The 27,620-nt window shown below is 44.3% G+C and overlaps 1 protein-coding gene across 3 annotated transcripts in view; it reads left to right on the top strand.

Annotated features, from left to right (window-relative positions):
• CD40 (CD40 molecule) overlaps positions 1-27,620 on the top strand; it is a 152,751-nt gene that overhangs the window by 33,938 nt on the left and 91,193 nt on the right. For all 3 annotated transcript variants that reach the window (XM_073606254.1, XM_073606251.1, XM_073606252.1), the window contains exon 3: positions 18,722-18,791. In XM_073606254.1, the coding sequence (XP_073462355.1) occupies positions 18,722-18,791 (70 nt within the window). The remainder of the gene's footprint in view (positions 1-18,721; positions 18,792-27,620) is intronic.

Genomic DNA, 27,620 nt, shown 5'->3' with positions numbered 1-27,620 from the left:
ATATACTCACCTAAGTCCCCTCTCTAGGTCCCTCGCTGCTGATTTCTAGGTTTGGGGGGACGCAAATCCAGCAGTGTGAATGGAGTTCTAGATTGCTAGTCCCCTACTGTCTCCCTGTGATGATGTTGATCTCTTCTGTATCCTGAGAGGACCTCAGTGCTGGACATCTGATTGGTTGACCTACATGTCACTACAGGACACAGTAGAGAAATGGAGGTTGGCAGGTGGAACCATTGCGCGCAGTGGGGAGATAGATCTTCCCAAAAGTGTCCATTTTTTTAACATTAGAAGGAAGATTTGTCTTTTACAGGCTGGTGTTTGCTGTGTTGTTCAATTTTAGGGGAAGACCATTCAGCTCCATATAATACAGCTGTGTGACTCTGGAACAGCAACAATGTTATACTGCCCATTCACACCAGCACTGCCCTATATAACATGTGGCTGCTGGGGTGTGCTATGAAGTGATGGTGTGATGGGTTGTTACATATTACCCTGTTTACCTTTTTTCTTTTTCTTTGAGTTGACGGTTCATATATTTCCATTTCAATGAGATTTATTGTGTTTTCAACAGTTTACATGTTGCATTTTATATAAAGAAGGCCTCACAAGGCTATTGTTCAACATAACGATACAAGTTATTAGGCTAATTCAGCTTTTCAGAATGTGCACTGACAGTTAGGTTTGCCACCTTTTCTTCAACCAAACCTGAAAACACTTTAGCGGCGCACAGCAATTTTTTTTTTTTTTTTTTATTAAGGGGGTAAACTCTGATATAAGGGGGTTTCTGCTCATCAAAGCTCCCACTTACATCAGAGTTTCCAGCATTCCCTTTATTCAGGGTTCCCAAAGCCTGTCTTACATCAGAGTCCTCCTAGCACCCCTTACATCATGGTCCCCCCTACCTTAGTGTACTCACTTGCTCTGAGGCAGGAGAGAGAAGGGAGGGAAGGGGGAGACTTCATTCACAGACAGTGAATGGTGAGCTCACTCACCTGAGGGTGGAGGCTCGGGCATTGGCACCTTTCATCCACGATGTATCTGCCAGCCGCTGGGCTTCAAATTTCCCACTGTGACGGACTGCCTGGCACCCCGCCTGGGTGCCTCTGCCAAACGGTGCCTTTTGCCCTTCAAATTGTTCCAGCAGACCAAAAGCTAATACCAGCCCTTTACCGCAAGCATCATACACAGACAAGAGGTTGAGGTCAAAACCAAAGGAACCACTTTATTGAACAGAAATACATTTTTTTTTACACTTCAAAAACAGGGGCATTCCTCACAAAAACAAATATTGCACATTGAGGTAAACATCCCATAATGGTTAGGTAACAAGGTAAAGTTAACACAAGACTAATCACATGAGGATTAGCAACTAGACAGAAACAACTTAACAGTAAACACATAACACCTTCATACATAGATTACAGCAGGAGACCTCAACATCAGGCTGCTTTGAGTCTCTGAGTCTAGGAGAGGGTTAAAGCATTCAAGGCTCGTTTGGGCTGTCTATACCCCAACAAAACACTTAGGTCCCAAATCTGTATCCAGGTCCTCCAGTTCTCAGAGTCTGTGTGTTACATGGAGACACGGACTTGAGTCTGACGTAAAACTACTCCAAAGGTTCATCAGGCACACACCTTCCAAAGACTAGAGCTCCCTCAAACGCCAGGGCCCATAGTCAGTAGGGAAGAGGCTACCCTGCAGTCCCTTCCAAAAGCCCCTGTCCGAGTTGGGTCTGTCACATTTCTCCCCCCCCAAAAGCAGACTAACCAGGTCCCAGACCAGTTTAAGACCTGCGTTAGTGGGGCAGAATGAACCCACATAGTTGGTCCATATGATCTCCATTTTTGGCCACAGGAAATAGTTGTCATCGGTAGGTCTGGCTGCCAGCGCTTCAGCTGGGAGGTCTGCTGCTGGGAAGAGGGGCTGACTGCCTCTACTCCCTGGAGCTGTGGAGGAACTATAGGCGCTAGGCAATGGCCGGAGGCTCTCTGCCCTACTGCCAGTGCTTCAGCTGGGACTAGAGGCTTCACTACAGCAGCCTGTCGCTGGGGAGAGGGGCCACCTGCCCAGGCTTCTTGGAGCTCCAGAGTTGTTGCCAGTGCTGGGCAGAGGTTGTTGGCACTCTGCCCTGATGCCAGCCCTTCTGCTGAGGAGCCCACATCATCCACTCAGGCTAACTGTTGGGGAGACTGGATGGCTTCCTCTGCTCCCAGACTGTGGATCTGCCGCTGGGAGGAAGGATAATCACCTCTTCTCCCAGTCTGGGGAACTGCCACTGGGGAGGGAGGACAATGTCCTCCTTTCCCGTGTTCTTGAACTGCCGCTGGGGAGATCTTGTTCGTTTGGGCTGTACATACCCCAGCAAAACACATAGGCCCCAAATCTGTATCCAGGTCCTTCAATTCTCAGAGTCTGTGTGTTTTGGGGAGATATGGACTTGAATCCGAAGTAAAACTACTCCAAAGGTTCACCAGGCACACATAGAATAAAGTCCTCTCAAATGCCAGGGCCCATAGTCAGTAAGCAAGAGGCTAGCCTGCAGTCCCTTCCAAAAGCCCTTGTCCTGGTTGGGTCTGTCACACCCACTCACTCATCCCTTTTCTGAGGCACAGTATGCCGGGGATAGGAGTGTGGGTGGGCAGATACAGAGGGGTAGGGGAAAGAGGTGTAGAAGAAGATCAAGCCCTCTCTCCTCTCGTCATAAACACTTGGCTTAGAGTGTCAAATGCCTCCGGGTGTTTGGAAACCCTGGTGATTAGGGTCTGCCCAGGCACATGTCTATGCACTCGGCGGTTGTGGTTACTTGGGGAGCCACAGTCTGGTCTCCGTAATTTGCCTGGTCAAAAAGCCAGACACATGATTCAAAAGCAGGCCTGTAAGAATTCATCCTGTCCTACTTTTTTCCAGCGCACACCAACGCAGAACATGGAACTGAACTAACAGGAGATAGGGCACATTGCCTAGTCTATGCATTGGGACTGCATTGGGCAAAGCTACCTGACACAGCCTAAAACATATTGTGTGAATGGGCCCTTATACCATGTTTCCAATACATTGCTAAAAGCATTGTTTACAGAAGATTTATAAATCACTGTGTATGCCACATGCCAAATGACACACTTAAACATACATACCATTCTGAATGAAAGTGATCTAGTCAAACATGTTTTTCTAGCTTTGGATAGAGTACAGAAGAGTTTGGAACACCTGTAGGATTTTTACTAGGGTTGCACCGATATTGGAGCTGGAGGAGAAATTCCAGAATCCTGTGGGTATTGGGCGGAAGTGATGTCTTGGGGGGGCGGACCTCCTATACATCTCCTCCTGCCCGGAGAGCACCTCAGCGGCCGTGATTTGCTATGATCGGCGGGACCAGGACACCTATGCAGATTTTGCATTTGAACTGTACTTAGGGTGGTTTAAAAGCAGAAGTCTTTTTTATCTTAAAGTGATTGTAAAGGCTCATTTAAAAATAAAAAATAACATGTTATACTTACCTCCTCTGTGCAGTTTGATTTGCACAGAGGGAGACGGATCCTCCTTTTCTCGGGTCCCTCTTAGCTGCTCCTCCTCTTGAGTGTCCCCACAGTCAGCAGCTTCCTTTGGGGGCACCGGAGCCGAGTCACAGCTCCGTGTGTCCATTCAGACACAGAGCCCCGACCCAGCCCCGTTCCCCCTCTCCCCTGATTTGCTGACTGACTTTGATTGCCAGCTGTGGGAGCCAATGCTGTTGTGTGTCAGCCAATCAGGAGGAGCGCCCTGGATGGCTTAGACATTCGCTGGAGAGAGATGGAGCTCAGGTAAGTAATTAGGGGGTGCTGGGGAGGCTGCTACACACAGAAGGTTTTTTTTTTATCTTAATGCATAAATGCATTAAGATAAAAAACCTTCTGTGTGCAGCATCCCCCCTAATACTTACCTGAGCCTCATCTCGATCCAGTGATGTTACACAAGAGGCTTGGCTGTCTGGGACTCTCCCTCCTCATTGGCTGAGATAGCAGCTGGTGCAATTTGCTCCTGCTGCTGTCAATCAAAGTCAGTGAGCCAATGAGGGGAGAGAAGGGGAGAGCTGGGCCACAGCTTAGCGTTTGAATGGACACACATAGCAGCGGCTTGGCTTGGGTGCCCCATAGCAAGCTGCTTGCTTTGGGGGCATTCGGTAGGAGGGAGGGGCCAGAAGCGCTGGTGAGGGACCCCAGAAGAGGAGGAGAGGAGGATCGGGGCTGCTCTGTGCAAAACCATTACACAGAGCAGGTAAGTATAACATGTTTGTTATTTTTAAACAAAAAAAAAACCTGAGACTTTAGTATTGCATGTGAGTCAAACAGGTATTGCACCGTATTCCTGTTCAAATCACATGCGATTCTTTGCAGTGCGATTTGCGCCCATTCATTCTGTATTGACGCAAATCGCAAAGTATTGGTTTTGGTATCAGGAGCATTTTCTGGTATTGGTGCAGCCCTAGTTTTTACTGATATCTGAGGCTCTGTTAGAGGCCTTTCACACAAGCGGCCAGGTTTTACCACCCTCTTGTCGCTCATCTGAATCCTAACAATGCAATACAGCCACACAGGGCTATACACATGCCATGGTTGCAATACTTTGCTTCATGGCCGTGCCATTTTTAGATCAGTCTGCAGAGTTTGACAAATGGCACCACCTGTCAAAATCGCCCATTCAGTTTAATGGCCGCACCACAACTGCCTGCAATGCATGCGATTGCTGCTCGGTAGTGGGGCATTACAGGGTTAAATAAGGCAGTGAGAAGGCGATATAACCACCTGTTAAATGCGTTCTGAAAAGCAATCTGAATGTGGATCACTCTTCAGGGGGCACCACAAGTGTGAAAGAGCCCTTAGAGGGATTTGCCCTCACTTCCTGTTCTGCTGATAATATGTTTTCCAGACAGGAAGTGAGGGGAAGGGAAACCTGCAACAGAAACAGCAATAAAAATATTACTAGGTTCTCCTGCTCTGCTAAACAAAATTTTTTTTTCTAGACATGTGCAATTTGTTTAATTCCAAATTCATTAACTAGGAAATTCGAAAATTCGAAATTCGAAAATTTGGACATTCGGAAATTCGAAAATTCGAAATTTGAAAATCTAAAAATAAGAATGAAAATCTGAAAATTCAAAAACCCAAAAAATCAAAAATCTGAAATAATAACTAATAATGAATGAACTATTACTAACTATTAAATTATAGGTATTCAAACTTTCTTTCAAATTTTGCTGTTAGTGAACATAACGAATACGAATTTATTCGAAGTTACAAACTATCCGTAATAACGAATGGAACTTAACAGATTAATAATAAAAAATAACAATAATAATAATAAAAACGTTATTATTATTATTTGTTATTATTTTTTCCATTCCATTTGTTTTAATTCGTAACTTAAGATAAATTTGTTTTCGTTACGTTCATTAACAGCCAAATTTGAAAAGAAATTCCATAATTTAATAATTATTATTAGTTATTATTTTGAATTTTAGAAATTTTGGATTTTCGATCTTTCTAATATTTCGATTTTCTTTTCTTATTTTTGGATTTTATAATTTTCAGATTTTCGCATTTCCGAATTTTCGGTTTTCAGAATTTTCTAATTTTTGAACTTTCGAATTTCCAAATTTTCGAATTTTCAAATTTCTGAATTTCCGAATTCTGAATTTTCTAATTTACGAATTCCGAATTTTCGAATTTACGAATTTTCCGAAAAAAAAAAAAAAAAAACGAATGAAAAGGAAAACGAACAAATTTTTCGTCAGTGCACGTTTTTTTCTGTCTGTAATGCTGTTAAAGGGTTCCCCAGACTTCCTGTGTAAATTGTCAGCAAGGCAGAAATGATAAAAGCTCTGGATAGCTGTAAAAACCTGAGAGTGGTTCTAATCTTTACACCGCTCCATCCATACAATGCCTTGAAAAAGTATTCATACTCCTTTACATTTTCCACATTTCGTCATGTTAAAAAACATAAATGTATTTTATTGGGATTTTAATGTGATAGACCAACACAAAGTGGCACATAATTGTGAAGTGGAAGGAAAATGATAAATTATTTTCAAAATGTTTTACAAATAAATATGTGAAAAGTGTGGCGTGCATTTGTATTCAGCCCTTCTGAGTCAATACTTTGTAGAACCACCTTTCACTTTCAATTACAGCTGCAAGTCTTTTTGGGGATGTCTCTACCAGCTTTGCACATCTAGAGAGACATTTTTGCCCATTCTTCTTTGCAAAATAGCTCAAGCTCTGTCAGATTGGATGGAGAGCATCTAAACAGCAATTTTCAATGTTTGCCACCTAAATCAATTGGATTTAAGTTTGGACTTTGAAAGGGCCAATCTAACACATGAATATGCTTTGATCTAAACCAGGGGTCCTCAAACTTTTTAGACAGGGGGCCAGTTCACGGTCCCTCAGACTGTTGGGGGGCCGCACTATAGTTTAAAAAAAATATGAACTAATTCCTATGCACACATCTTATTTGTAGTGCAAAAAAAAAAAATAAAGAACAATTGTAATCAATATAAACTTATCAGTATTTCACAGACTCCCCTCATTACAGAACCACTCCCAATCACATACTTCCCCCATCACAGATCCCCCCATATCAGTCCCCCACCATAGCACAGAGTCCCCCACATCAGTCCCCCACCGTAGCACAGAGTCCCCCACCGTAGCACAGAGTCCCCCACCGTAGCACAGAGTCCCCCACCGTAGCACAGAGTCCCCCACCGTAGCACAGAGTCCCCCACATCAGTCCCCCACCATAGCACAGAGTCCCCCACCGTAGCACAGAGTCCTCCACCGTAGCACAGAGTCCCCCACATCAGTCCCCCACCGTAGCACAGAGTCCCCCACATCAGTCCCCCACCGTAGCACAGAGTCCCCCACCGTAGCACAGAGTCCCCCACCGTAGCACAGAGTCCCCCACATCTGTCCCCCACCATAGCACAGAGTCCCCCACATCTGTCCCCCACCATAGCACAGAGTCCCCCACATCTGTCCCCCACCATAGCACAGAGTCCCCCACATCTGTCCCCCACCATAGCACAGAGTCCCCCACATCTGTCCCCCACCATAGCACAGAGTCCCCCACATCACAGATCCCCACCATAGCACAGAGTCCCCCACATCAGTCCCCCACCATAGCACAGAGTCCCCCACATCACAGATCCCCACCATAGCACAGAGTCCCCACATCAGTCCCCCACCGTAGCACAGAGTCCCCCACCGTAGCACAGAGTCCCCCACCGTAGCACAGAGTCCCCCATATCTGTCCCCCACCATAGCACAGAGTCCCCCATATCTGTCCCCCACCATAGCACAGAGTCCCCCACATCAGTCCCCCACCATAGCACAGAGTCCCCCACATCACAGATCCCCACCATAGCACAGAGTCCCCCACATCACAGATCCCCACCATAGCACAGAGTCCCCCACATCACAGATCCCCACCATAGCACAGAGTCCCCCACATCACAGATCCCCACCATAGCACAGAGTCCCCCACCATAGCACAGAGTCCCCCACCGTAGCACAGAGTCCCCCACATCAGTCCCCCACCGTAGCACAGAGTCCCCCACCGTAGCACAGAGTCCCCCACCGTAGCACAGAGTCCCCCATATCTGTCCCCCACCATAGCACAGAGTCCCCCATATCTGTCCCCCACCATAGCACAGAGTTCCCCATATCTGTCCCCCACCATAGCACAGAGTCCCCCACATCACAGATCCCCACCATAGCACAGAGTCCCCCACATCAGTCCCCCACCATAGCACAGAGTCCCCCACATCAGTCCCCCACCATAGCACAGAGTCCCCCACATCAGTCCCCCACCATAGCACAGAGTCCCCCACATCAGTCCCCCACCATAGCACAGAGTCCCCCACATCAGTCCCCCACCATAGCACAGAGTCCCCCACATCACAGATCCCCACCATAGCACAGAGTCCCCCACATCACAGATCCCCACCATAGCACAGAGTCCCCCACATCACAGATCCCCACCATAGCACAGAGTCCCCCACCATAGCACAGAGTCCCCCACATCAGTCCCCCACCATAGCACAGAGTCCCCCACATCACAGATCCCCACCATAGCACAGAGTCCCCACATCAGTCCCCCACCATAGCACAGAGTCCCCCACCATAGCACAGAGTCCCCCACATCACAGATCCCCACCATAGCACAGAGTCCCCCACATCAGTCCCCCACCATAGCACAGAGTCCCCCACCGTAGCACAGAGTCCCCCACATCACAGATCCCCACCATAGCACAGAGTCCCCCACCATAGCACAGAATCCCCCACATCAGTCCCCCACATCAGTCCCCCACCATAGCACAGAGTCCCCCACATCACAGAGTCCCCCACGTGTGTCACAGATCCCCACCATAGCACAGAGTCCCCCCCGTGTGTCACAGATCCCCACCATAGCACAGACTCCCCCCCCGTGTGTCACAGATCTCCACCATAGCACAGACTCCCCCCCCGTGTGTCACAGATCTCCACCATAGCACAGACTCCCCCCGCCGCCCCCTATAATATGACAGCACTCCCACTCAACACTTACCTGTATCACGCAGGACACGAGGCATGGTAGGTCCGGACGGAGGGCGGGACTTTGGAAGTGAGGGGCAGGTGATTGGTTCCTGGGACCGCTCTGATGCCTAGTAACCAATCACCTGCTTCTTAGCACAGAAGGTCCTTTGCCCGGCCTGTCATGTTTCCCGTCCTGTGTGATGGAGGGAGCAGAGGGCAGGGGGAGTGCTGCAATTTTAAAGGGGCAGTCCGCGGGCCGGATAAAAAACGCTGGAGGGCCGGATTCGGCCCGCGGGCCGTAGTTTGAGGACCCCTGATCTAAACGATTCCATTGTAGCTCTGGCTGTATGTTTAGGGTCGTTGTACTGCCGGAAGGTGAACCGCCGCCCCAGTCTCAAGTCTTTTGCAGACTCTAACTGGTTTTCATCAAAGAATGTTCTGTATTTGGTTCCATCCATCTTCCTATCATCTCTGACCAGCTTCCCTGTCCCTGTTGAAGAAAAGCATCCCCACAACATGATGCTGCCACCACCATGTTTCACAGTGTGGATGGTGTGTTGGGTGATGTGCAGTGTTAGTTTTCTGCCACACATAGCGTTTTGCTTTAAGGCCAAAAAGTTCAATTTTGGTCTCATCTGACTAGAGCACCTTCTTCTACATGTCTGGAGAACAAATATAAACCTCAATATGGGATTTTTCTATGCCTTCTTCCACATGTTTGCTATGTCCCCTGCATGGCTTCTCGCAAACTGCAAACTGGACTTTTTATGGGTTTCAACAATGGCTTTCTTCTTGCAAAATATTCCATAAAGGTCAGATTTGTGAAGTGCACGAATAATAGTTGTCCTGTGGACACATTCTCCCACCTGAGCTGTGGTTCTCTGCAGCTCCGCCTGAGTTACCATGGGCCTCTTGGCTGCTTCTCTGATTAATGCTCTTCTTGCCTAGACTGCCAGTTTAGGTGGACGGCCATGTCTTGGTAGGTTTGCAGTTCTACCATACTCTTTTCATTTTCGGATGATGGATTGAACAGTGCTCCGTGAGATGTTCAAAGCTTGGTATATTTTTTTATATACCTAACCCTGCTTAAAAACTTCTCCACAACTTTATCCCTGACCTGTCTGGTGTGTTCCTTGGCCTTCATGATGCTGTTCATTCACTAAGGTTCTCTAACAAACCTCCGAGGGCTTCACAGAACAGCTGTATTTATACTGAGATTAAATTACACACAGGTGGATTCTATTTATTAATTAGGTGACTTCTGAAGGGGAATTGGTTCCACTAGATTTTAGTTAGGGGTATCAGAGTAAAGGGGAATGAATACAAAAGCACGCCACATTTTTCAGATATTTATTTGTAAAAAAATGTGAAAAACATTTATAATTTTCCTTCTACTTCACAATTATGTGCCACTTTGTGTTGGCCTATCACATAAAAATCACAATAAAATACATTTACATTTTTGATTGTAACATGACAAAATGTGGAAAATTTCTATTGGCATGAATACTTTTTCAAGGCACTGTACCTAACAGAAATAAGTTTTGTGTGGATGTACACTTTAACTGTTCAAGACACTGGCAACCTAGTCATATTATTCAGGTGTTTATTTAGTATTTTATAGTGTTTATTATTACTATTTTGCAGGTGTCAAGCTAGTATGGGTAACTATAACATCATATTTAGTATTATTTCTTACAGGTATTTATATATAACCGACAATTTACTTATTGCCCTGCTCCACCATGTCTTTGGAGTGTGGGAGGAAACCAGCAGCAGCTCAGAGTGGCCTGGTTGGGATTTGAATCAATAACCTCATTACTGCAAGGCAGAAGTGCTAATCACTAAGCCACTGTGCTGTTGATGAACTACTAATGCTGATATTTCGCTGTACCATACTTAACAGAAGCTCTGTTTTTTAATCTACTGGTATTTATTTTTTTTATTTTTTTAAAATCTGAGAATGCAATTAGCAATAAAGGTAGCTGCAACATTTGCCCAATATGATGATAGTGAAATAACAGTTTTTTAATAAGTGTTCTGGTGTTTTAAAAACAGTATAGTAAATATGTTGTTGTGGTTTAAATAGCGCAATAAGCTCTTGCGGTTTCCAGGTAGGATTGTTAAATAGTATGTTACAAATAATTGCACTCATTCTTCACTACAAAAATTTGGAAATACCCTTTTTATGAACTTCCCTTTCTTCTGCATAGGTAGCCCCCTTAGGGAAAAGGTGTTTTTTTTTTTTTCTTGTACGTCACAAAGTCTATCGAGTTTAGTCATTGTGCAGTTGGCAGAAGTGGGAGTGGGAGAGGAGTTGTTCATGTGAGAAAAAGAGCTACTTGATGACTATTGTTTGAGATAAGGTCTTGTTATTTATTTCATATTTTATTTCAGTGGAGCAGTCTCATTCTTTAATTCTTAAATGATCTTATCCGATATGACACAGATAGCTTCCCCTCTACCTCCGACCATGACAGGTTCTCCGGCCGGCAGAACAGTCACTTTTGGTTGGACTGCAAGCCGCAGTCCCAACCCTGCTCTGCTCTCTTGCTTCTGGATAGGCCCTCAGATAGCCTAGAAGCCAGATGTCCCCAGGATAGGCCTCAGGCTCTGGACTAGCAGCCCAGGAAAAACAACGCATGTCCATCCAGACAGCCATCCAGGTGGCACAGAACCCCGATCACTTGACCTCACTCAAATAAATAGGCTCTCCCAGCAGGCCAAGGGACCCAAGAAAATCCCTGCCCATTGGTTGAGACACCCCATCTATTCCTAATCTGTCCTTGCAATGCCCTTGTCTTATTTAATACCACCAGATACCCGGCCATCTAGTGACAGAAGAGAGAAGTGCAGCAATTCAAGAATTAGGGTGGAATCAATTGATCTCCTAGCAATTGGCCAAGGCAACTATCACTTGGCAAATAAATTTAATAGCAACCTTGCCTAAACATCAGGGTGCTACATCGGCTTCATGGAAAACAGCGAAAAGTAAAAGGCAGTGTGCTTTAGGGGAAATTACCGTATTTATCAGCGTATAACACACACATTTTTCCTTTGAAAACAGAGGGTAAACTGTGCCTCCGTGTTATACGCCACTATTTTTTTCTTTTACCATTGGGGGGGGGGATCAGGCAGTCTGCCTCATTGGAAGGGTGTCGGGCCAGCTGCCCCACCCTTCCTGGCCCTGAGACAGCGCTGCCATACTTCAAAATACCACTGCGAGCCCCCTCCAACACACCGCCCCCCCCGTCACCATCAATGCAAACGGGAGCCTATACCTCAAGCAATGCCGCTCGCTGCTCGATCTGGCCGCTCTCCTCCTCAATTGTAGCTTTTGATTGGAGGAGGAGGCTTCTGTGTGCCTCAATTGATGTGGCTCTCAAGTGGACCTGGTCATGTGACTCTCCTCTGCCTTTTCATTGATGGTCACATGACCGCTCTCCTCCTCCCGCTCCGCCTCCTCCTTGATTGTAGCTTTTGATTGGAGGAGGAGAGCGGTCATGTGACCATCAAAGAAACGGCAGAGAAGAGTCACATGACCGGGTCCATGAGAGAGAGCGGCATCAATTGAGGCATACAGAAGCCCCCATCCACAATGAGAGTGACACAGGAGGAGTGGCGCACGAGAAAGGGCTGTCAGCAACACCTTCTCAACCCCTAAAGGTATGCTGGCAGCGCTGTCCCAGGAGGCTTTATAATGAAAGGAGTCTGTGTGCTGTGCAAGGAAAGGAGTGCAGGGGGTCTGTGTGCTGTGCAAGGAAAGGAGTCCATGTGCTGTGCAGGGAAAGGAGTGCAGGGGGTCTGTGTGCTGTGCAGGGGGTCCATGTGCTGTGCAGGGGGTCCGTGTGCTGTGCAGGGGACTGTGGAAAGTTTTTTCCCCTGAAACTTCCCTCCTAAAATCAGGGTGTTATACGCCGATAAATACGGTACTTACTTTTATATTGCTATGTCATTGTTTTTGTTTTAACAGCTTCCCGACCATTGTGGGCATAAATATGCCCCACAGAAGTGGATCTTTATCTGTGGGGCCTCATATATACAATGCTGTGTCTGTACTGAGAGTGCCCTGCACATCATGCTCCCAGCAGGGAGAATGAGCTCTCATCAAGAGCTCAAGGTCTCGTACTAACGATCAAGAACTGCAAGGCCTGGTTCCTGATCATCTGATCACTGATTGGCTATTACAGTGATCAGTCACGTAACAGCCCACCCCTGTGTTGTTTTCTCCTTTTGAATTGAGATTACATTATACCCTTTTCTAGAGGAGAAAAGTGTAAACTAAGAAAAGTGTGTGTAAAATATCAAACCGTGATGAAGCTATTTTATCTTTTTTTTTTTTTTTAAGTCAGTGTCAGTGTTATAGTCAAGGTAAAAGTCAAGGTAAAGATCATGAACAGAGTCAAAGGTCAGGGTCAAAGGTCAGGTCCTGTTTATTTTAGGTAGGATAAAATTTTTTTTTTTTTTTTTTAAATTTAGTATTTTTGTGAGTTAAAGGAGTTGTAAACCCTCGTGTTTTTTCACCTTAATGCATCCTATGCATTAAGGTGAAAAAACACCTGGCAGTCACCGGCCCCCCAGCCCCGCATTTTACTTACCTGAGCCCTGGAATTTCACCTGGCGGAGACACGCTCTTCCTTTGCCCGGGGTTCTCGGCTCTTGATTGGATAGATTGATAGCAGCGCAGCCATTGGCTCCCGCTGCTGTCAATCAAATCCAATGGCGCCGGTGTGCCGGGGGGCGGGGCTGAGTCTGGCATTCGTGTATATGGATGCAAATGCGGGACTCGGGAGCGTGTCCGCAAGGTGACCCCCCGGAAGAGCGCTTCTCCTAGGGGGTTATCTGATAAGAGGAGGAGTTGCGAGAGCCGCCGAGGGACCCCAGAAGTCGGTGTTCGGGGCCACTCTGTGCAAACCAAACTGCACAGTGGATTTAAGTATGACATGTTTGTTATTAAAAAAAAAAAAAAACGCAAAACTTTACAATCACTTTAACCACTTCAGCCCTGGAAGATTTTACCCCCTTCCTGACCAGAGCATTTTTTGCGATTCGGCACTGCGTCGCTTTATTTGACAATTGTGCGGTCATGCAACGTTGTACCCAAACAAAATTGACGTCCTTTTTTTCCCACAAATAGAGCTTTCTTTTGGTTGTATTTGATCGCCTCTGCGGTTTTTATTTTTTTGCTCTATAAACAAAAAAAGAGCGACAATTTTGAAAAAAAAGCAATATTTTTAACTTTTTGCTATAATAAATATCCCCAAAAAATATATAAAAAAACAAATTTCTTTCTCAGTTTAGGCTGATATGTATTCTTCTACATATTTTTGGTAAAAAAAAAAAAAAAATCGCAATAAGCGTATATTGATTGGTTTGCTCAAAATTTATAGCGTCTACAAAATAGAGGATAGATTTATGGCATTTTTATTATTATTTTTTTTTTTTATTAGTAATGGCGGTGATCTGCGATTTTTATCGTGACTGCGACATTATGGCGGACATTTTTGACACTATTTTGGGACCATTGTCCTTTATACAGCGATCAGTGCTATAAAAATTCACTGATTACTGTGTAAGTGACACTGGCAGGGAAGGGGTTAAACACTAGGGGGAGATCAAGTGTGTCCTAGGGAGTGATTCTAACTGTGGGGGGATGGGCTTCCACTGACATGACAGCGATCACTGCTCCCGATGACAGGGAGCAGTAGATCCCTGTCATGTCACAAGGCAGAACGGGGAAATGCCTTGTTTACATAGGCATCTCCCAGTTCTACCTCTCCACACCGTAATCGCAGGCCGCCGGCGAACATTGAGTTCCCGAGACCTGCGGGCACGCTCATCTGCACGATAGGCGGCTAATTTAAAGGGACGTACAGGTACGCCCATTTGCCTGCCTGTGCTATTCTGCCGACGTACATCTGTGTGCGGTGGTCGGCAAGCGGTTAAGCCAGCCATTAATGGCTCGAAATCCAGCCGGGTCAACAGGGACTGGCCGGACATCGATCCATGTATGGGCAGGGTGGTTGTACAGAAGCTGATCTGTAGATCGACTGTTGGAAAATTTCTGCTCGATCAGCGACCGCAGGCTTTAGCTTACCTGTAAGTACAAGTTAAAAAAGAGTTAACTACCGCTTAAGTAGTACTCTCTAATGCTTTCTCCCTTACAATGTTTCCAACATGTTTTATCTTTCTTTCTTTCTTGCTTTTTCCCCCATGGTGTGTATGGTGATTTAAGACACAGAGAACTTTGTCATGGATGAAGAGAAATAATATGCATGAAAATTTGAGACAATTAAAACTAATGGGCTTGTCGTGTTTTATACTCATTAATTATGTAAATACATGTCGGTGGTATGAGCAAGAGCGCTCCCTGTTAGGGGGATTTAACAAGTCTATTATGACAGATTTATTCCTGGGAGCTTCTCTGGAAACTTATTTTTACCTGAATACATCTCAGAACGTAGCAAAGGACAAAGCTCTGTGTGATTGCAAGAATGTGATCTCAAGCAATTACAACTAACTGCCTTAAAGGGGAACTTTACCCAAAAAAAAAAAAAACAATTACATACCAAAATTGCCAGACCGATATTGTTACAGTGTACATTAGGGTGATTGAAAAGGAGCACCCAGTGTCCAGAAAAACATCTCACCTGATGATTGAATATGATTGCTTATTGTAGATAAAAGTATACAAGTAGAGCCAGCACGTTTCAGGGGAATTGCCCCTCTACCCCCTTCTTCAGGGCTGTATTTCATGGAGAATGGTTAGGCTCTGAGAAGGGTGAATACATTTCAACTGTTCTGCAGAATGCCGGCGTTTGAGAAGACAATATACAGTACATGACCGTATAGTGCAAAACTGCCTGATAGTTTATTGTGTCTGTTTCTGCTGCCTCATTTTCTGTCTATATAATATTAATCATTAGATAAACTTTTGAAGAGAAACAGGGGACTTTAAGGGTACCTTTATTCAGAATATTTCACCAAACGGTATATATAAAATATATCTCTTTATTTTAAATCCATTAAAGTCTTAAGTATAGGGTAATCATCCCCTAAAAGACATAAAAATAGTTGAGCACATCCTATTAGCTAATACAATCCCTGAGAGGAGGTCCTATCCTATATTAAATAATCACACATACAGTAAAATGATCAACCTCACATATATTGTAAATAAGAAGGGTTCAGGGGATGTAGCTGAGGATGACTACTAAAAGAAAAATACATATATAATAATATAAGGTCAAATAAACACATAACAATACACACAATGAATATAGAAGGTACTGCTGCAGTGGTCCTTCTGCTGGAGGACCAAGGCCTGAGACCTGAGCAGTAAAGCTGCAAAGAGAGCCACAATGCTAAATATTGTTCATTTGTTGTATTGAGGGTGAGAACTCCTGCGTGGAAATACTTTTGTTTGTGAACGTTTGCTTTGTTTTAAATTAAATGCCAGAAAAAGCCCTGAAATGTACTTCTGGCATCGAGTTAAAGTTGTCGGTAAGTTATTGATGACCATTACTGGCAAAATATACTGTGCAGTGTCTTTGTTGTTTTAAAATCGTGCAGCTAAAAAGCTTATTTCACACTGCCGCTGTACGATCACGTTCTCCTTTCCCGATCTGAAGACTGCAGCGGGAAGGGCTGATATTCCCTTTTGATGTCAGCCGGGAGGTCACATGACCACACAGTGGTGATGTGAAATAAGGTATTTAGCTGCATTATTTTAAACAAAGACACTGCACAGTATATCTTGTTATTACAGAGGGTCTGTCAGTAATGGTCATCACTAACTTTAAAGACAAATTGAATACCATCAGGAGGGGAGGGGAGGAGATGGCTCACAGACTAGGAACTGACAGGCGGGGAGGGGGAGAGGTGAGAGACTCTGAACACAGAGGGATGATGGATGCATGTAAACTGACCACAGTATAATGGATCAGCAGCCATGATTACTGTTGTCAGTTCACATATGGGGACACAGAAACAGGGGACACAGAAACAGGCAGGATCTTCCAGGTATTTTACAGCATAGAAAGGGACAAATGACACTGCACAAGAACTATGCTATTTAACATGCTTTAAAGGAACAGTATATATATATATATATTTTTTTTTAGGGTTTCAACCTCTTTAACTAACTGTTTTGCACTACCAATTAGCTACAAAATCCCCAACTTGTCACAATACATATAAAAAACATCATAAATACCTTTTTTTCCCCGTTTTTATAATTGATCACATACCCTCTGGTATCAACTGCATAAGGATCTTAAAGAGCTGGGGGAGGAAAACAACCATCTTCCCAGTAAAGAGCTGTGCAGGGGCGATGTGTCAAGACAAGTCTGATCATTGGAGAAGAGTAGGCTGAGTTCCCAGCACAGCCAGAAAACTGGGTACGCTATGCTCTTATGCCTAATGAGTTTCATACTTTAGGCAAGCAGAAGGATTGTCAGGAACACCATTGATTTCACACAAGGGAAGCAATACAAAGAGAAACAGGATCATTTTTCATACTAATACATGGTATAAACAAAAGAAAAAATATATCTAGTTGCGCTACTAAAAACAAAAATGCAAGTAACAGCAGCCAGCATCAACAGTGTAGTAAACCGTGCAATGAAAATACAAATAAATATAAATGCAGCGCTAAATGTTATAGAGAACAGGGTGGTAAACTATCACCCTGTATACAGTACTCATGACGGTAATTATAAACCAAAACGAATAGAGTGAAAGGACAATCTCCAGTAACTGGAGGAAGTGTTCATAGTGAAATAAAAGTTCATCAATAAATGGAGCGTGGTATTTCTCGTGGGTAGAAGGGGAAGCATATGTGGGTGATGCTCTTAGATCAATAAGTGGTCTTCAGGTATTCAGGGTCCACACATAAATAGAAGAAGTGAGTACACTTACCAGAGGGGGTGGACACACTCACCATATGGCGGGGTGTCATTCAGGCTTATGGATCGATCGATCCTGGGGGTGCTTGCTAGGAGGCACTGGTAGTAGATTCCAATGGTCCCATCTGGAGCAACCGAGGATGGATGGTGGATGCCAGGCGGATAGATGAATTCACCTTCACGGGGAGCGGACAGCTGTAGCATGCAAATTCCACCGTACAGAGTATCAGATCATATGGAGAAAGAAAAAGGTCTCCACATAGTGCATGAATCCGGTATAAAAGGTTTATTAAAAAACGCCAGGAAGAGAGAATTCTTTACAGACACTGAATGTGGTGAATAGTAATAGTGATCACAAATGGGTATAAAAATCAACAAGGCACAAATGGCTCAGCAACCCGACATGTTTCGGACGATGGACCTTCAACTGGGACAAGGACCATCATCCGAAACATGTCGGGTTGCTGAGCCATTTGTGCCCTGTTACCACGCAATTTTTATACCCATTTTTATACCTATTTGTGATCACTATTACTATTCACCACATTCGGTGTCTGTAAAGAATTCTCTCTTCCTGGCGTTTTTTAATAAACCTTTTATAACGGATTCATGCACTATGTGGAGACCTTTTTCTTTCTTCATATGATCTGATACTCTGTGCGGTGGAATTTGCATGCTCCAGCTGTCCGCTCCCCCTGAAGGTGAATTCATCTATCTGCCTGGGATCCACCATCCATCCTCGGTTGCTCCAGATGGGACCATTGGAATCTACTACCAGTGCCTCCTAGCAAGCATCCCCAGGATCGATCGATCCATAAGCCTGAATGACACCCCGCCATATGGTGAGTGTGTCCACCCCCTCTGGTAAGCGTACTCACTTCTTCTTTTTATTTGTGGACCCTGAATACCTAAAGACCACTTATTGATCTAAGAGCATCACCCACATATGCTTCCCCTTCTCCCCACGAGAATTACCACGCTCCATTTATTTATGAACTTTTATTTCACTATGAACACTTCCTCCAGTTACTGGAGATTGTCCTTTCACTCTATTCGTTTTGGTTTATAATTACCGTCACGAGTACTGTATACAGGGTGATAGTTTACCACCCTGTTCTCTAATACATGGTACAGGAGGCAAATCTCAGGAATGGTAAAATTTGGGTTGACATATTCTTTAACCCATCTCATTATATAATAATTTTCATTGTAATTGTTGCTATGTTATCATTGCTATGCTATAGTAGTCATGTGTTTTTCTTGCAGAGTGAAGCAATTTCATGTAGCAGCACAGAGTACGAAAAAGATGGCAGATGCTGCTTACTGTGCATGCCAGGTAGGAAGCTGTCATAATAAATTTTATTAGCTCGGAATTTGGAACTGTATTTTGTATAAAAAAATGTATGAAATTTTCAAGATGTTCCACAGTGCAACACTTTATTCTGTTGCACAAGTCAATTAAAGTATTCCCGTTTTTAATGATTGGCCCTGTCTAGACCGTGTGATCACTGTGACCAATCACAGAGATCAAAACAATAGTACACAATGGATGGTGAGAATGGAAACCATCCATTGTGTACAATTGTCATGTGATCTGCTGTGACTGGTCACAGCAATCACATGGTGCCGGCAGCGGCCTGGTACACTGATCTGTCATCCGCTGTGTCTGGTGGACGCCGTGGGTGGCAGATTTTCCCGCAGCACTCATGAGGCGCGATTCTGGGAGGATGTGATATGACGTCCACCCAGAATGGGAGAGCTCCCACCAGCCTGTCATTGGTCTATAGGCCAGGTGGGAAAAAGTTAAAGAATATTGCTTCCTCCCTTCAAGAATTTGCAGTTCCACATTTTTTTTTTGAGTTTTAGAGGGTATCCTTTTCTGCCTGTCTCGCCTAAATGAGAATAGCATCCCCAGTTGCCTATGATACACATATCGTGTTTTTAAAGAGGGTATTTTTCAGCAATCTAGAACAACCTGCACAAGTGCCGCCACACATCTCAGGGGCCACCTGCAAAGAATCCAGAAGGGACAGCTGGTTCCCGATGATATAAGCAAATATGGTGGTGATGAAATAAAGGTTGCAGCAACCTTCGGTGGGTTACAGCAGGATGATGCTGGATTCGTTAAGTGTAATGCCACGTACACACGGTCGGAATTTCCGACAACAAATGTTCGATGTGAGCTTGTTGTTGGAAATTCCGACCGTGTGTAGGCTCCATCGGACATTTGCTGTCGGAATTTCCGACAACAAAAATTTGAGAACTGGATCTCATATTTTCTGACAACAAAATCCGTTCTCGTAAATTCCTAGCGTGTGTAGACAATTCTGATACAAAATTCCATGCATGCTCGGAATCAAGAGCCGCGCTGGCTATTGAACGTCATTTTTCTCGTCGTATGTGTTGTATGTCACCGCATTCTTGGCAATCGGAATTTCCGACAACATTTGTGCGACCGTGTGTATGCAGGACAAGTTTTCGCCAACATCCTTTGGAAAAAAATCCAGGATTTTGTTGTCGGAATGGCCGATCATGTGTACGCGGCATATGAGTATGTGTTTTGAGAATACCAAGTAAGAAGGGGGAGAAAAAAATAACACAAGGGGATAAAGTCCCTCTTAGAGCTTTAGAGGAACCTAGTTATTTTGAATATCTGTAGGAAGGAAATAACCAACAACAATTTAGAAACTAGTGTTCATCGGGTTGTGTCTTCTATAGAATCAATGCTTAATAGACTGTGATTTCTTTGGAAGTATATTTAAAGATGTGGGCTTCAGCCACTTCACTACCAAGCTCAACATCTTAAAGTTTATTAGGTTTTATTTAAAAAGAATAATTTATTGTTTTTAGCTTTTTCAGGTTTAGAATAGAAGATCTTTGGTACTGAATTGGTACTGAATAACATTGATTGGTGAACAACTTGTGTAAAAATATAATCCGTCCAGACCACCAACGAATCACCCCACTCATGCTCCCCCCCAATGGGTATAGGCTCACCTGTGGGAATGCGACCCCCCCCAACTAAGCAGGGTTAAATAACGCTTGTGAGCCACCCCAGGGCTCAATGAGATTTCCAACACAGCTGGCTCTCATACTTCTCCCATAGTCTCCTCCTCAGTATGTCAGCAGCAGAGTGCATGCAGGGAGAATAGTGCTTGAATTGTTTTAAACACTACCAAAATGTATTTAAAAATGTGTACAGGGTACTCACAATGTGAGGATGCTTCCAGCGCACAACACTGTAATGGACATGGGTTTAAAATGTGTAACACAGAGCCACACATCCAAAATCTCAATCAACTCCTCAAACCATTGTAGAGCCCGAGTGCCTTCACCGTCCTAGCCCCTGCACTACGCATGTCGACACAGGGTCACGTGTCTTCCTCAGGGAGATCTTTTTTTGGTTTATGCAAGTAATTCATGACTCAGCGCTGCACTTTCTATATCAATTTTGCATTTGTAGTCCATCCAAAATATTTCAAGTTTTTTTGGGAAATGATTTAAGTAGCCAGTATTGTAGCATATTTTTATATAAATATCTGTCTATCTATCTATCTATCTATCTATCTATCTATCTATCTATCTATCTATCTATCTATCTATCTATCTATCTATCTATCTATCTATCGTATCTGAAATTACACTTTGCTATAATGTAAAGTAGTAAGTGTACAGCTTGTATAACAGCGTACATTTGTTGTCCCCTCAAAATAACTCACACAGCCATGAACCACTTCAGCCCCGGAAGAATTTACCCCCTTCCTGACCAGAGCACTTTTTGCGATTCGGCACTGCGTCGTTTTAACTGACAATTGCGCGGTCGTGCAACGTGGCTCCCAAACTAAATTGACATCCTTTTTTTCCCAAAAATAGAGCTTTCTTTTGGTGGTATTTGATCGCCTCTGCGGTTTTTATTTTTTGCGCTATAAACAAAAATAGAGCAACAATTTTGAAAAAAACGCATTATTTTTTACTTTTTGCTATAATAAATATCCCCCAAAAATATATAAAAAAACAATTTTTTACCTCAGTTTAGGCCGATACGTATTCTTCTGCATATTTTTGGTAAAAAAATCGCAACAAGCGATTATTGATCGGTTTGCACAAAAGTTATAGCGTTTACAAAATAGGGGATAGTTTTATGGCATTTATATTAATAATTTGTTATTTTTAAAATGGCGGCGATCAGCGATGTTTATTGTGACTGTGACATTATGGCGGACACATCGGACATTTTTGACACATTTTTAGGACCATTGTCATTTATACAGCAATCAGTGCTATAAAAATGCACTGATTCCTGTGTAAATGACACTGGCAGTGAAGGGGTTAACCACTAGGTGGCAGTGTAGGGGTTAAGTGTGTCCTAGGGGCGTGTTTCTAACTGTGGGGGGGTGGCTACATGTTACACATCACTGATCTCTGCTCCGATGACAAGGAGCAGAGATCAAGTGACACTGTCACTAGGCAGAATGGGGAGATGCTGTTTACATCAGCATCTCCCCATTCTTCCTCCCTGTGAGGCGATCGCGGGTATCCCCGCGACGATCCAGTCCACGGGACCCGCAACCCGACTCACGGAGCTTGTCGTGGACGCGCGCGCCCGCTGGCCGCCTCTTAAAGGGCAACGTACAGGTACATGGTTTTGCCTGTACGAGCCCTTCTGCCGCAGTATATCTGCGTGAGCCGGTCGGCAAGCGGTTAATGTCTAAACCGCTGGCAACAAAAGTGAGTACACCCCTAAGTGAAAATGTTCAAATTGGGCCCATTAGCCATTTTCCCTCTCCGGTGTCATGTGACTCATTAGTGTTACAAGGTCTCAGGTGTGAATGGGGAGCAGGTGTGTCAAATTTGGTGTTATCGCTCTCACTCTCTCATACTGGTTATTTGAAGTTTAACATGGCACCTCATGGCAAAGAACTCTCTAAGGATCTGAAAAAAAGAATTGTTGTTCTACATGAAGGTGGCCTAGGCTTTAAGAAGATTGCCAAGACCCTGAAATTGAGCTGCAGCATGGTGGCCAAGACCATACATCAGTTTAACCGGACAGGTTCCACTCAGAACAGGCCTCGCCATGGTTGACCAAAGAAGTTGAGTGCTCAGTGTCACATCCAGAGGTTGTCTTTGGGAAATAGACGTATGAGTGCTGCCAGCATTGCTGCAGAGGTTGAAGGGGTGGGGGGTCAGCCTGTCAGTGCTCAGACCATATGCCCCACACTGCATCAAATTGGTCTGCATGGCTGTCGTCCCTGAAGGAAGACTCTTTTAAAGATGATGCACAAGAAAGCCCGCAAACTATTTTCTGAAGACAAGCAGACTAAGGACATGGATTACTGGAACCATGTACTGTGGTCTGATGAGACCAAGATAAATGACCCCAAACACACCTCCAAGATGACCACTGCCTTGCTAGAGAAGCTGAGGGTAAAGGTGATGGACTGGCCAAGTATGTCTCCAGACCTAAACCCTATTGAGCATCTGTGGGGCATCCTCAAATGGAAGGTGGAGGAGCACAAGGTCTCTAACATCCACCAGCTCTGATGTCGTCATGGAGGAGTGGAAGAGGACTCCAGTGGTAACCTGTTAAGCTCTGGTGAACTCCATGCCCAGAAGGGTTAAGGCAGTGCTGGAAAATAATGGTGGCCACACAAAATATTGACACTTTGGGCCCAATTTGCACATTTTCAGGGATGTACTCACTTTTGTTGCCAGCGGTTTAGACATTAATGGCTGTGTGTTGAGTTATTTTGAGGGGACAGCAAATTTACACTGTTATACAAGCTGTACACTCACTACTTTACATTGTAGCAAAGTGTAATTTCTTCAGTGTTGTCACATGAAAAGATATAATAAAATATTTACAAAAATGTGAGGGGTGTACTCACTTTTGTGAGGTACTGTATATATATTTACACACAGCGGGTAAAATAAGTATTGAACACGTCACCTTTTTTCTAGTTAAATATATTTCTAAAGGTGCTATTGATATGAATTTTTCACCACATGCTAGTAACATCCCATGCAACCCATACATACAAAGAAACCAAAACAAATAAGTTCAAAAATTAAGTTATGTGTAATAAAATGGAATGGCACAGGGAAAAAGTATTGAACATGCTTACTGAAATGTATTTAATACGTCGTATAAAACCCTTTGTTGGTAATGACAGCTTCAAGACACCTTCTGTATGAAGAAACTAGTCCCATACGTTGCTCAGGTGTGATTTTGGCCCATTCTTCCACACAAATAGTCTTCAAACCTTGAAGGTTTTGTGGGCCTCTTCTATGAACTCTGATCTTTAGTTTTTTCCATAGATTTTCAATTGGATTCAAGTCAGGTGATTGGCTGGTCCGTTCTAGCAGCTTGAAATTGAGAGTTTCCTTGGCTTTGTGTTTGGGATCCTTTTCTTGCTGAAATGTCCACGCTTGTTTCATCTTCATCACCTTTGTAGATGGCAGCAGATTTTTTTTTTTAAGAATGTCTTGGTACATTTTTCCATTCATCCTTCCTTCAATGATTTGAAGTTTGCCAATATCGTATGCTGAAAAACAGCCACACACAATGATGTTCCCACCTCCAAACCTCACTGTTAGTATAGGGGTGTTTTTGGGTGATGTGCAGTGCCATTTGACCTCCAAACATGGTGTTTATTATGACATCCAAAGAGTTACATTTTGGCCTCATCTGACTAGACTATATTCTCCCAGTATTTCACAGGCTTGTCTAAATGTTGTGCAGCAAACTTTAAACGAGTTTCAACATGCTTTTTCTTCAGCAATGGAGTCTTGCGTGGAGGGCATGCATAAAGGCCATGGTGGTTGAGTGCATTACTTATTGTTTTCTTTGAAACAATTGTACTTGCTAATTCCAGGTCTGAATATCTCTATCATTCAAAATACAATGTGATAAAAATTAAAGACCCTTCATTTCTTTGTAAGTGGGCAAACTTACAAAATCTGCAGGAGATCAAATAATTATTTTTCCCCACTGTATACTGTATATATCTCATCCAAGAAAAATAATTTTGCACAACCTAGCGGCAAATCCACACAGTTAACCTCATCGACTTCCATATACTGCAAATCATTGTGATGCTTTCTAGTAAAATATCTGGAAACAGGTAGACCTGTTTTTTGTGGCTTATCAAGAACTTGTGTTGAGCCACTTGGTCTTTGATCAGTTTCTCCCACATAAATTAAACCACACAAGCAAATGAGAGCATAAACCACAAATGATGACTGACAAGTAAAGTGATTATTGATGTTGTACTGGTTCCCTGTTGAGGGACGTGGGAATACATTCCCTTTCAGCATTAAAGAATACTGGGTACTGCTTAAACAAGTAAATGAACCATAGTGTTTAGATCCTAAAAAAAGTCCAGCCCTGGTTATTTCTCAACCGATTTAAGCGGTAGTAAATGCCAAAACCAATTGTAATATACGGTACGGCAGCTTGCCGATTCTTAAAGCGAACGTAAACCCATAGATTTAACAGTTGCAAAAATAGTTAAATTTCCGGCAAATGCCAGGAATGTAACTGTCACATTGGATGAGCTCTCAACCAAACTGTCAAACCATCCAATGGCTAGTGTCATAATTGATCGCATGTGCAGTATCATGGCAGTTGAAGATTAACCATTCGTTGACCGCCGTATAGTATTTTTACTGCTACAGGGCAGCATCTGTGCTGCTAAATTTTATTTGGGTACAGTGTCGCACGACTGCGAAATTGTTAGTTAAAAAAACGCAGTGTTGTATCACAAAACATGGCCTGGTCATGAAGGGGGATAAATCTTCTGGAGGTAAAGTGGTTAAACAGAGGCCAAGATGGCAGCTTCCTTGGCTGAAAACAATAGGAGGGTTTACATTCACTTTAAATGTGGTGGCTGCATTAGGTTTCTTTTTTTCTTTTTTTTTTTTTTTTGAGAAAGTGGTGATCTGACCAGTAACACACTTCTTGTCGTATGGTGTCTCCACCCTGGATGGAAGAGCAAGGGAAACACTCTTGGACAGCAGCATTGTCAATCTGGGAAGATAGTAGTATTAGATGTACTATTAGATATACTGTAGATAGATTTTACTAATGAATTAAAGTGATTGTAAAGTCTCATTTTTTTTCCTTTAAAAATAACAAACATATCATACTTAACTTACCTGCTCCTCTTCTCGGGTCCCTCTTCTGTGATCCTGGCCCCTCCCTCCTGTTGGGTGCCCACATAGCAAGCAGCTTGCTATGGGGGCACCTGAGCCAAGTCACAGCTCCCTGTGTCCATTCTGACACGGAGTCCTGACCTGGCCCCGCCCCCTCTCTCTTCTGATTAGCTAGCTGACTACTGCTGTGTCTCAGCCAGGAGGGAGATACTCGGACGGCTGAAACATTCTTGGACATCGCTGGACAGAGAGGGACCTCAGTTAAGTAGTTAGGTGGGCTGAGGGAGGCTGCTGCACACAGAAGGCTTTTTATCTTAATGCATAGAATGCAATAAGATAAAAAAAAAACCTTCTGAATTTACAATCACTTTAAAGTGGTTGTTAAGCCACTCTAACCTGTATACACCATCAGCACTGCCTCCTATTGTAGTATCCCCCTCTGTGTGTTATTTATAAAAATAAATGCTGCAAATACCTAATTTTACTGCCAAGATTGCTATCACATGACTGGCCAGCTTTCTACTTTCCTCCTCTGAGAGATACAGTGGGTGGGGCTGAGATTCCTCTGCTGATGTCAGTCTGGAGTGGAGGAGAGAGCTGGCTGGTCATGTGATCGCAATCTCAGCTCTTAAATTAGGTATTTACAGCATTTATATTTATAAATCATTCACAGACGGGGACACTGCAATAGGAGGGATTGATGATGGTATATACAGGTTAGTGTTATGAGAGCAGCAGGAGGGGGGAGGGACGGCTCACACACAGACAGAGAGGGGGGAGGAGGACACAGGAGCAGAGAGGAGAACAGATAGCAGGCTGCTGATGACAGAGGCACGTAAACTGACCACGGTGTCAGGGCTCAGCAGTCATGATACACCGTGGTCAGTTTACAGAGGGGTGGGGATAAACTGGCAGGATCATACAGGTTTTTTAAGTGTTACAGGGGGCCAAATGACACAGGACAAGCACTGTGTCATATAACATGCTTTAAACCTTTCACTGCCAAGTCCGTACACAGTACGGACCTACAAAAGGGCCTGCAGGTGGCCAGGTCAGTACGGTATACGGACCTCTTTTCTCCCTCTCCTATAAGCTTATGGTCACTTCAATGACCATAAACTTATATCAGAATTGTTCAGCAGACTCTGCTGAATAATTCTATAACTCTGATCAGCAGATTACAACCCGCTGATTCGAGTTATTAACCCCAATGTGATACACCCCCTCTCCATGCTGCCACTTCCCCGTCCCCAGCCTCTCTACCTCCCGCAGCTCCCTTCCACCTAAAACTACTCCCTCCACTCTACTCTCCTATCCCCTTCAACCCCCTTCTCCCCCCCACACCTGATCCGACCCCCCTAAATTCGATCCCCTCGCAGCCAACTTCATAAGCCAGCATCCCTCCTCTACCACTCCCGTCGGTTTGAGGTGCTGCTGGGGGCTTGGGGGGGTCCAGACATGTCACCCCCATCACTCAGCCCCCCAATACCAGCCCCCGCACCCCTGATCCATCCCTGCACCTCCAGCGGCATCCCTACATCCCCTCTAGCAGCCTGCAGCTTCTGCTCCAGTAAACTGATAGGCTGGGGATCGAGGCAGGGGAGCGGTGTGGGTGATGTTTGGGCTTAGGGGGGCTTTGTAAATATGTGTTTACCACCCCCCTAAGTGTGGCACCCTGGGCGCATGCAGCGATCACTGTGATTGCTCCTATATGCCCACTGACATCTGATAATAGTAATCGTGGGTGTTACTATGTATCAGATTGTGAGTTTATGAATGAATGGAATCTCTATACAGATTCCATGCATTCATTCAAGTAAAGTGATACAGAGAAAAGGACTATCTTCAGTCCCTTTCTCTGTCTCAAAAAAAAGAGATATGGGGGTCTGTTTAGAGTAAGACCCCCCCCAGGTCCACCCAAACTCACCCCTCCACGGTGACGGTCCCCCGCACTTACCCCTCCATGTATACCTCAGCTTCTCCTCTCGGCCAACCCGATCTGTCCTGATTGGCC

Source organism: Aquarana catesbeiana, linkage group LG12 (assembly GCF_042186555.1).
Source record: "Aquarana catesbeiana isolate 2022-GZ linkage group LG12, ASM4218655v1, whole genome shotgun sequence".
Classification (NCBI taxonomy): Eukaryota; Metazoa; Chordata; class Amphibia; order Anura; family Ranidae; genus Aquarana; species Aquarana catesbeiana.
Note: the sequence above shows the minus strand (reverse complement) of the source record. Positions and strands in the feature narration are given on the sequence as shown.